At 32.2% G+C, this 10,482-nt stretch overlaps 5 protein-coding genes across 6 annotated transcripts; 3 read left to right on the top strand and 2 right to left on the bottom strand.

Annotated features, from left to right (window-relative positions):
* Positions 1–515: 515 nt before the first annotated feature.
* On the bottom strand, positions 516–2,051 carry LOC104755277 (transcription factor bHLH168-like). Its single transcript, XM_010477628.3, has 3 exons — positions 1,816–2,051; positions 1,055–1,378; positions 516–882 (listed from the first exon to the last, which is right to left on the bottom strand). The coding sequence occupies exons 1-3, from the start codon at positions 1,951–1,953 to the stop codon at positions 814–816; spliced, it is 531 nt and encodes a 176-aa protein (XP_010475930.1). The 5' UTR covers positions 1,954–2,051; the 3' UTR covers positions 516–813.
* Positions 2,052–3,524: 1,473 nt separating this feature from the next.
* Positions 3,525–4,187, top strand: LOC104755278 (gibberellin-regulated protein 8-like). Of its 2 annotated transcripts, none has more exons than XM_010477630.3 (2): positions 3,525–3,713; positions 3,826–4,187. In XM_010477630.3, exons 1-2 carry the CDS (start codon positions 3,632–3,634, stop codon positions 4,014–4,016), a joined length of 273 nt encoding a protein of 90 aa, XP_010475932.1. In that variant the 5' UTR covers positions 3,525–3,631; the 3' UTR covers positions 4,017–4,187. The 2 variants fall into 2 exon arrangements, with proteins under 2 accessions (XP_010475932.1, XP_019094859.1); XM_019239314.2 differs by having other exon boundaries at positions 3,529–3,713; positions 3,829–4,187.
* Positions 4,188–5,994: 1,807 nt separating this feature from the next.
* Positions 5,995–6,696, top strand: LOC104755280 (gibberellin-regulated protein 8-like). Its single transcript, XM_010477631.2, has 2 exons — positions 5,995–6,216; positions 6,327–6,696. Exons 1-2 carry the CDS (start codon positions 6,135–6,137, stop codon positions 6,512–6,514), a joined length of 270 nt encoding a protein of 89 aa, XP_010475933.1. The 5' UTR covers positions 5,995–6,134; the 3' UTR covers positions 6,515–6,696.
* Positions 6,697–7,094: 398 nt separating this feature from the next.
* LOC104755281 (uncharacterized protein At4g28440) lies at positions 7,095–8,432 on the bottom strand. Its single transcript, XM_010477632.3, has 3 exons — positions 8,266–8,432; positions 7,790–8,041; positions 7,095–7,599 (listed from the first exon to the last, which is right to left on the bottom strand). Exons 2-3 carry the CDS (start codon positions 8,019–8,021, stop codon positions 7,409–7,411), a joined length of 423 nt encoding a protein of 140 aa, XP_010475934.1. The 5' UTR covers positions 8,022–8,041; positions 8,266–8,432; the 3' UTR covers positions 7,095–7,408.
* A 36-nt stretch (positions 8,433–8,468) lies between these two features.
* On the top strand, positions 8,469–10,479 carry LOC109124565 (AMSH-like ubiquitin thioesterase 2). Its single transcript, XM_010477633.3, has 7 exons — positions 8,469–8,805; positions 8,888–8,977; positions 9,333–9,395; positions 9,488–9,562; positions 9,656–9,718; positions 9,850–9,902; positions 9,997–10,479. Exons 1-7 carry the CDS (start codon positions 8,653–8,655, stop codon positions 10,169–10,171), a joined length of 672 nt encoding a protein of 223 aa, XP_010475935.1. The 5' UTR covers positions 8,469–8,652; the 3' UTR covers positions 10,172–10,479.
* The last annotated feature ends 3 nt before the right edge of the window (positions 10,480–10,482 follow it).

Genomic DNA, 10,482 nt, shown 5'->3' on the forward strand with positions numbered 1-10,482 from the left:
GAATCCCTACAACTATGGCTTCAAGGGATGAGCCTTTCCGTAACTATGATTTGGTGAATCCCTAGTCCACAATAGATAACAAATATTTCGCTTCAAAATTTCACACTATTAGTAATACTCTTTTTGCAGCCACAATTTCATCTTCCCCCAAGTCATCACCATTTTTGTTTTCTTTTGCATTTTGGTTGTAAACATTACGTTTTGTTTTTTCTCGTCTTTATTAGGTAACAAACTTAAATCGAGAGATTTTTTAAAATTTATTTTATCCAAAATGAAGATGAAGCTCGAGATTCTATTCTTTTCATACTCCTCACATCCTTTTAATGTTTATGCTCCTCACATCCTTTTCATACTTTCTGATTCGTGAAATTAAGTATACTTACTTAATTATCCTTTGAACTCAGTTGTCTAGCAATAATTATATGAACGAATTAACAGCATGTGGAGGAAAGTGTAATGTGAGATGCTCCAAGGCCGAACAACATGAGAAGTGACTCAAAGTACTACAAAATATGTTGCGAGAAGTGTAAATGTGTTCTTTCGGGCACTTACAAAAACAAAGATGAATGTCCCTGCTACAAAAAACTCCAAACTCCAAATGTGGCCATAATTGTTTTTATGAAGACATTTGTCATTCTTTTCATCTTAAACCATAATAGAGCTAATACACTCTTAAAGGAAAAAAAAAACTGAGATCTCATGTATAGAGAGAACTAACACTTTTTTTTATAAGAAAAAACCATATAAGTATTGCAAACAAATTAGCGTGTAGACTAATGACTTGGGATACAATAAGGCTTAAGAAAAAAAAAATCATGAGATTATACACCTTACTCTCTCCTCTATCCTTGATGGATCAATCCCGATACGACATATGATAGCCTGAAAATATTCATTTAGGCAATTACTATATAATCCTTCAAAATTAGTTCAAAACTCTATTTAAAAGACGGGGCACACCGCACATAAGCCGTAAAAGAAAGAAAGACGTAATCCACATGCATGTGTCTTTGTAATAGATACAAACAAGACGTGTGGATGAGTTCATACATACCTGGGCTATGATGGTATAAAAGGTCATATTATTCAAGTTCTGAAGATTGGCGCTCATAACTTGAGCTCCTTCTTCTTCAAAAACACTCACAAGCTCACGTAACAATACTCTTTTTATGTTTGATGAATCCATAACCAGATTCATTTCTATGGTCGAATCCCGTGAACTAATACTGAGTTTTGGCTGATGTGACGACGACCCTTCAGAGCGATTATGGACTTCTCCTCTTAACAATGTCCTTTTTTTCTCCTTCAAATAGTTTACCTTCTCTTTCAGTTGGATCATATACGATACCGATTGATCTATAAGTTGAGGCACTGGCAACTGTTAATGCCAACAAAAGCACAAAATAAACTAATCACTTCCATGATTTTTTGCATGACTTTGCTTATAATCAATATATTAGCTAAAACATAAAAGGCAAATATGTCTATATGTGAATCATTTTTTAAAAATCTTTTCTATACGAATACTGGGAACCCTAGCTAAATGCTGCAATGGCTAGAGAGTGAGACCGGCCACAAGCTAGCATTGAGTATTGGACTAGTACACCCAATATCTAAAAATCTATGGTTTACGCAGCATAGGCGCACGGGTTCGTAAGTGGCTAGGCCATTAGACGACACCAATTATGTGTACACATCTAAGAAAAATGGTGTAGTTACATATACACATATATATATAAATATAGTACATGTAAAATGTTAGAGACAAGAGAGAGAGAGAGAGAGAGAGAGAGAGAGAGAGAGAGATAAACGGACCCTACGAGTGGGAGAAACATGAGAAGAGAGTATAGAGAAGAGGTGTTTCATGCGCATACGTCGCTCTTTCTCTCTGAGGTTTCGTTGTTCCCTAAACGACGATGAGCTTCCTTCTCCTATTTCTCTTGCCCTTTCCATTCTTTTGTTTTCTTTTATTATGTTACTATGTAATATGTTTCTCTCTTTTCAAATCCATTTCTTTTTATATATAAAGCGATAAAAAAAAAAAAGGCATGGATCAGAGAGAGAGTCACAAATCTCAAGAGAAAGAGCTGCGTAATTATAGAGGAAAATGATGTTTCACAACGAAAGTCATGGCTTTTGTGCTTGCGTCCGTGAGCTTACACACTACTTAAGACTTTTACTTTGTAAATTTTACCCTTATATATATTCCAAAAAGTTCCAATAATTTTTTTTTAATTAGTTCGTATTACAGTTGGACTCATTTCTAGAACTTGGTGTTCAGAGATTCAACTTTTTTTCTTAAATGTTCAGAGATTCAATTTTACAAGTATGTTCAATCTTTAATAAAGACCACAAGCCATTCCTTACAAAAATTAAGGTGATAAACGTTTTTTTTTGTCGGCATTGTTAACATGATTCACCCGAGATGTCGTTTAATATTAAGACTTGGACCAAGTCTACATGGAATTTAATGATCTAAGCGTTCACCGAAGATGTTGAGTCTTGGAACCTTTTTTTTTTTTGGGGCAAAAGTCTTGGAACCTAACCTATGCAGCTTATTTCTCGGACATGATGTAAATTAAAGATCGCACTGTTAGACCACCGTTGATTGATTCGATATCTGATGAGACTTGAGAGCTGAGGTGGGGTACGGGGGCTAGAACGGAAACGGATCAATAAATAAAAATCTGTTTCCATTTGTTGTAGAGTGATCAAACGAATAAACCCCACCGTTGTTCATTGATAGTTCGGTTAATAATTACTTCATAGCTTTTGGGTCCGGTCAATAATGTTAGGCATAATCTAGCAAATCGCTTTCAAAAACTAATAATAGTACTAGCAATAATCAATCAAGGTGTTTGCAAAACTGATGGAAAACATGTTGTTAGCCGCAAAACATATTTTTCCTAATTTTGCAAAATGTTCAATGTATTCTAATCCAATAACGACTTGTATATCTATCCTATTTTGGGTATAAACGACTGTATATATATCGCTTAGTTGGCTAGTTGTCGCTGTTAATTGCGATATTCTTTTTTTCCGCACATGTGTTAATTCTGTCAACTCGCGTAAATTTTTTTTTCCTTTTTAAGTTGTCAAATCAATATGCACTACACGAAACTTGCCGTTATTAATTATAACCACAAGAAAGAAAAAAAAAATTCCCTGACCAGAAGAAAAACACTCCCGAATCAGCTGTTATTTTGAAAATGATAAAGTTGAGCAATTTTTTATTGTTATTGTTATACTCTAAATAGAGATAATATCTATATATTATAAGGGGTGTTATTAGTTTATGATTCAAATAGTGTTTTAATAAATTTAAATGTTATGTAAAATTTATTGTTATTCAATTTAATAACATCCTCTAAAAAACAGATTTCTAATTTATAGATGCTTCAATATTGGTTATAGAAATAATAAGTAAGAAATCTTTTATATGTAAATTTTTTATTTAAATTGGATAAAGATAATAAATATTTCACTTCAAATTCTCAACTATAAGTAATCCCCCTTTGTAGTCACATTTCATCATCATCATCACTACTTTTTCTTTGCAATCTTCAAGTTTTATTTTTTACTCTTATCAAGAAATAAAGATAAAGGTTTTGAAATCTAACCAAAAGTGAAGATGAAGCTCATAGTTATACAATTCTTCATAATCTCTCTTCTCCTCACGTCTTCATTTTTCGAAATTTCAAGCGCTGATTCGTGTAAGTATTATACTTAAATCTAGTTAGTTATTGTAGGTAAATTTATCATTTTAAACCACTGCTTGCATGAAATTCTAACATTTTATATATATGCAATGCTTAAATGAATTAGCAGCATGCGGTGGAAAGTGCACTGTGAGATGCTCAAAGAATGACAGACAACATGAAGAGTGCATCAAGGACTGCAATATATGTTGCCAGAAGTGTAACAACTGTGTTCCATCGGGCACTTATGGAAACAGAGATGAATGTCCTTGCTACCGTGATATGAAAAACTCCAAAGGTGGATCCAAGTGTCCTTGAACATGCTTTGAAAACCCTCATCGCATGCCTAATATCTACATATTTTTATGTATGAAAAATTCAATCTCATCTATTTTTAATATATGAAATAAAACCTGTGAGCTTAAGAATGCCTCACGTATGAAATCTTTTGTTATATTCAATCTAATTCCTAAACATATTAAGAATAAATCATGTCAAGGTTTATATCTCGCAGGTTTATTTTAACTGATCCAACAACTTATAGTGATTAATTAATGCGGAGTTTCTCGTTAATCTGATTCTTGCTATTGCATGGTTTTTTGGATAACAATATTTTTTTCCAAATTTCTAGACACAAAAACATGTTGGAACCATTCATTGGATAATGAATATTATATATATATAAATAATTTTTAGCCAATAGTTTGTTATTGTTTCCAAAAATTTCTGAAACAATAAATAGAATCTATTAAATAATATTATTAAATAATTTTGAAAATATTGTTTTAATATTTTGCAAACAAATATAAATGTTTTTTTTGTTAGGTATTAGATTAATTAAAAAAACAATAGCATTTTCGTAAATTCCACATCAAAACTGGTTAAAGTTCTAACAACATTGTTTAAATAATTATACAGAAATATTTTTTTGAATATAAACAATGTTGTATCTTAGTTTTATAAATTCAATTTAGTTTTATACTTATTTTAAATAGTTTGTTATTGTTTCCTAAGATTTCTGAAACAATAAAAGAAAATCTGTTAAAAATAATTTCATTAATTTCAAATATATTGTTTTATTATTTTATAAACCATAATAAGTTTTTCTTTTGTTAGTTATTAAATTAATTAAAATGTAATGGCATTTTTTTTTTAATATGTCACATGATAGTAGAATTAAACTTTAACAACATTACTTAAATAAGTACTAGGTAACAACCTGCACAATTTATGCAGATAAAATTAGTGTTATGAGTAAAATTATTTTCGAGGATCTAAAATTTATTTGTGTAAAAACAAAATATATAACCCATGAGAATATGTTTAGATCAAACTACTATGTATCAACTTAATATATAATCCGCTATTTCTTCAATCTATGCAAGATTTTTTGTTTTGTTTATTTTTTTTTGTGTAAGAATATGTTTCACCCGTGGAATATTATACCAATTGTATTAAATAAGTCAATTACCTATAATAATGATTATTGTGATAATTTTATTTTAGAAAATTTAAATATGTGAATAGTAATCAGTTTTTTTTAATAGGTGAATAAATTTGGGTTTTGAAAATATTTTAGATCTAATAATGTTATAATAATTATATATGTGATAAAAATTATTAAAATATATTTTTAAATTGAAATGTTTGATTTTTTTAATTAATTGAAAATGAATATTTCTTAATCATTCAACAAAAATTATGGGTAAATATCTATAAAAATGAGGACAATAAATTCTTGGTGTCTCGAGCTCTCTATCGACGACACATCAGCATTTTCTTGAAAATGCTTCTCTATTAATATATAGGGGATATAGAGATAGAGATAATATGTTAAAAAAAAAAAGATAGAGATAATATCTATGTATTATAAGAAAGTGTTATTGGTTTGTGATTTGAATATTGTTTTAATGAATTTAAATGTTATGTAAAAATCTGTTGTTATTCAATTTAATAACACCCTCTTAAAAACAGATTTCTAATTCAGAAATGCTTCAATATTGGTTATAGAAATAATAAGTAAGAAATCTTTTATTTGTAAATTTTTATTTAAATTGGATAAAGATAATAAACATTTCACTTATAGAAGTACAATTTGAAAATGTTATAGAAGTACAATTGTGATTTAAATAGTGTTTTAATGAATTTAAATGTTATGTAAAATCTGTTGTTATTCAATTTAATAACACCTTCTCAAAAACAGATTTCTAATTTAGAAATGCTTCAATATTGGTTATAGAAATAATAAGTAAGAAATCTTTTATTTGAAATTTTTGTTTAATTTGGATAAAGATAATAAACATTTCAACTATAAGCAATCCCCCTTTGTAGTCACATTTCATCATCATCACTACTTTTTCTTTGCAATCTTTGAGTTTTCTTCTTTACTCTTATCAAAATAAAGATAAAGGTTTTGAAATCTAACCAAAAGTGAAGATGAAACTCATAGTTATACAATTCTTCATAATCTCTCTTCTCTTAACGTCTTCATTTTTCAAAATTTCAAGCGCTGATTCGTGTAAGTTTAATGTTTAAATCTAGTTAGTTATTGTAATTTATCTTTTTAAACCACTGCTTATATAAAATTCTAACATTTTATATATGTGCAATGCTTAAATGAATAAACAGTATGCGATGGAAAGTGCAAGGTGAGATGCTCAAAAAATGACAGAGAACCTGACAAGTGCTTCAAGCTTTGCAATATATGTTGCCATAAGTGTAACAACTGTGTTCCATCAGGCACTTATGGAAACAAAGATGAATGTCCTTGCTACCGTGATATGAAAAACTCCAAAGGTGGATCCAAGTGTCCTTGAACATGCTTTGAAAACCCTCATCGCATGCCTAATATCTACATATTATGAAAAATTCAATCTCATCTATTTTTAATATATGAAATATAAAATCTGTGAGCTTAAAATGCCTCACGTATGAAATCTTTTGTTATGTTCAATCTAATTCCTAAACATATCAAGAATAAATCATGTCAAGGTTTATATCTCTCAGCTTTATTTTTACTAAGACCAACTGAGTCTTTCATTAATCTGATTTTTTGGATAACAATATTTTTCCAAATTTCTAGACACAAAAACATGTTGGAGCTTCGAAACATTGTACATGTCTTACTAACTAGTGCAATGCAAATCAAAATTGTTGATAATATATATATATATATATATATATATATATATATATATCCACCAACCTATTTGGCGAATATACTATGATGGAATATATTTGAGAGTTTACTTTCTCAATTGTCATAAACAAAAAATCTACAAGGGGTTTAATCATGTAATTAACAACAGAATTTACCAGTTGGGTCGACCAATGCAAAAATGTAAGGCTGTTTCGATGTTAACGACTTCACTGGTTCAATAATAACATAAAAACTCATTGGACCAAACTAATCTCTGCGTGAGAGTATCCATTTATAAAATTTTCCATGTAAATAAAAATACGAAAACTAAAAACAAGAGAAAGATCCCATGATATGTGTAAATAGAGAGAATCAATCTACAAAAAAAAGAGGGCAACCTGAGATTTTCAAAACAAAGAACAGTAAATCAGAGGCAAGCAGGATAATACATAAAAGACTCAAAACCCACCTGATAGCAAAACTCAAACCACAGAGGCTTTTTTGCAATATAAGTCTTTTTGTTGTTTTTTTATGAGTCGCTCTCTCTGCTTTCTTGTTGGAGGAAAACATATCAAGTTTCGACGCTCACAAGCTCATACTCAATCAGCGAAAGATTGTTATCATCTTTGACGGTGATGTCTGTAGGCTCTTCCGCAACTTCAACACGTCCCCATCTATCAACCGCAAGCCTCATAGACCCCTTGTACATGTCGATCTTTGCATTGCGCAGAGTCACTACACTGCCTTCTTTCATCAAATCCACTAATAGATAAAAAAGAAAGAATCATAACATTAATTACAAATCACACGAGACATACCCTAACCAACGATTCCTGTGTGTTTTCACTATCTAAATTCAAGATTTATAAACTGTATTAAAGTATAGCAAATCCCATTTTTCCTTAATATTATTTATGAAATTGACAACAAATACATGAGTGTTCTTTCTAACCTTGGTCGTTTCTAGCAGTAAAGATAATGATTCCAGTCTCATCACCAACTAAACACTCAGCAATACGCATCTGACGAGCCTGAGGACCACTGGGACGACCACCACCTCCTCTCTGCATCACCATCTTAGTGCTGACAACTTTGACGTTGAGTGAGTGACCATTGGTTCCTGGTCTCAGCTCATTAACCTTTGTGAACACTGGCTTCCTCAAAGCAGACGTTGCCTCAGCCATAACTTTTTCTAATAAACAGCCTAACCATACAATAAAAAAACAATACAATTTTGAGATCAACAAGCAATTTCATATATCCGATCAGAACAGCTTTAAACAAATTTAACACAACAAGAGTTACAGATTACGCATCTAATCTTCCTACAGAACCCACGAACACGAGATTTAAGACAAATTTAACTCATCAAACATAAATAAACACATCCATCAAAAACGTAATCACGCTAGGGTTTTTGCAACTTACGTTTTGGTTTCGGGAGAAGAGAGACGACGACGACTTTGAGCGATTTAGATCTGTTTTTGTTGATGAGTTGAGAGGCGATAAACACAAAGACGAGACGACGCGGCGGTCTTTTTATTCATTACTCACCGTAGATCATTGACCTGGGACACGTGTCGCGTTTCTGAACTATCTTCATTAAAACTACCCCTTGTATTTTTGTAGATATTCGAGATCGTCCTTAAAACTTTTGACTAAACTGAAATTACACCCTTGAATTGAATGTTCTCTAAACCGCTTTTTACTAGACCGGTTACTGTTCACTGAAGTCGGCGAGATTTTTTCTGATTCGTCTTTTCCACTCATCGAGCTCATCCACTAGAGAGAGGAGCCGATGCTGCTTTTGCTTCCATGGTAACGCTCTCGTTTCCATCTCCTTCGCTCTCTTTTGTTGAGGGCGGAACATGTAAAGCTTCTCACGTTTCTCGGGTCTTAGTCTCCGGTACCGATACGAATCACGGCGAATCCTCGGAAACCAATAGTATACTCAGAGATGTTCATATCGTAAGTCGAAATTTACCTCTTCTCCGTGATTTTTGTATCTGACTCGATTATTGAGCTAACCGTTGTTGGTGTTTGTTCTTAGTCAGAAAGATTGTTGGAAGATTTCACTGAGCTAGCGAGAGAGAACACTGAGAAGGACCTTGAGACTTGTGGGACTCTTGCTGCTTTTCTTGTAAGATTGTTTTTTTTGCTTTCTTCTTCACGAAACACAATCAAGTTGATTACTTTTGATGAGAAAGTGAATGAAACTCCTTAGCAAGTCACTGACTTTATTGTTCTGCTAAAGAAAGGGTTTTGAAAAATTGAATTTTATTTTTTGGTGCTTATTGCTATAATCTGTTTACTCTAATCGATTCATGAGTTTTGAAATCACTTGGGAGGAGATTTTTTGGTGGACCTGATAGATAGATTTTAGCTTTCTTTTTATGGTCATGAGTGACTCATGGTTGCTTTGCTTCTCTGTTTCAGGATTCATAGACCTGATATGTTGTTGTTAATCACTTGAATATTTTTTGATCATGCTGCAGGAAAGAGGAATTTTTTACGTAACCACTCTGATAATACCTAAGCAAGAATCAACTTCTAATTCTGTGAGTATCTCTCTTTGAAAGACTTTTTTTTCTGGTCATATCTTGGTGTTCAATGTAATACTGGTTGCTAACTTGGTGCTTAAAATTGGCAGTGTCAAGCTATGAATGAAGTGGACGTGTTTTCCATACAGAACGAAAGAGAACTTTATCCCGTAGGATGGATTCATGTATATCTCTCTCTCTCTCTTCTCCCTCCATATATTGAGATGTTTAAGTGCTTTGTCTTGACCTACTATAATGAGTTTGTGATTCTTTTACAGACTCATCCTTCTCAGGGTTGTTTCATGTCATCAGTAGATCTGCATACACATTACTCATATCAGGTACTGTTTCCAAATTTTCTATCTGACAGAACAAAAGCAATAATCTGTGACTAAGATTTATGTTCCCTCCACTGCATATATACATGGTTTGATACGATTCAGTTCTCTGTTTCCTATCATGTACCTTTTAGGTAATGGTGCCCGAGGCGTTTGCAATCGTTGTGGCTCCAACCGATAGCTCTAAGTATGTGCTTCCAAATCTATCTTAATTTGTTATCATGGAGTGAATTATACAGTCAACCTATTTTCCTTGATGAACTCTCAAACTGATTTTTCAGGAGTCACGGAATATTTAAGCTAACGGATCCAGGAGGAATGGAGGTACTGAGAAGCTGTTCCGAGACTGGATTCCACCCGCACAAAGAACCAGAAGATGGGAACCCAGTTTATGAGCATTGCTCAAACGTCTACAAGAACTCTAACCTTCGGTTCGAGATTTTTGATCTGCGTTAAGGTAACGACCCTTCCATGGCCTTATCAGTTATCAGTAAAAAGGTTCAATCTTAAGCCACTCTTGGCTAAGGATGTCAATAATAACTGTAACTCGTAACCGGAACTGTATACTTGGTCTGAGAAGACTGTCCGATTGGGGTTATGAGCACACAATGTAAATAAATTAAGGTAAGTAACTGTATCATAATTTGAAATGTCTTAATATTTTGATCATTTGACTCCATTATGGAAGAACACTTAAACAATGACAATAGACGCTGTGCTGTGTGTGTATAGTTAAATGAATAATATCTGTATAAGTGTATAAACTG

Source organism: Camelina sativa, chromosome 17 (assembly GCF_030686135.1).
Source record: "Camelina sativa cultivar CO46 ecotype springtype chromosome 17, ASM3068613v1".
NCBI lineage: Eukaryota > Viridiplantae > Streptophyta > Magnoliopsida > Brassicales > Brassicaceae > Camelina > Camelina sativa.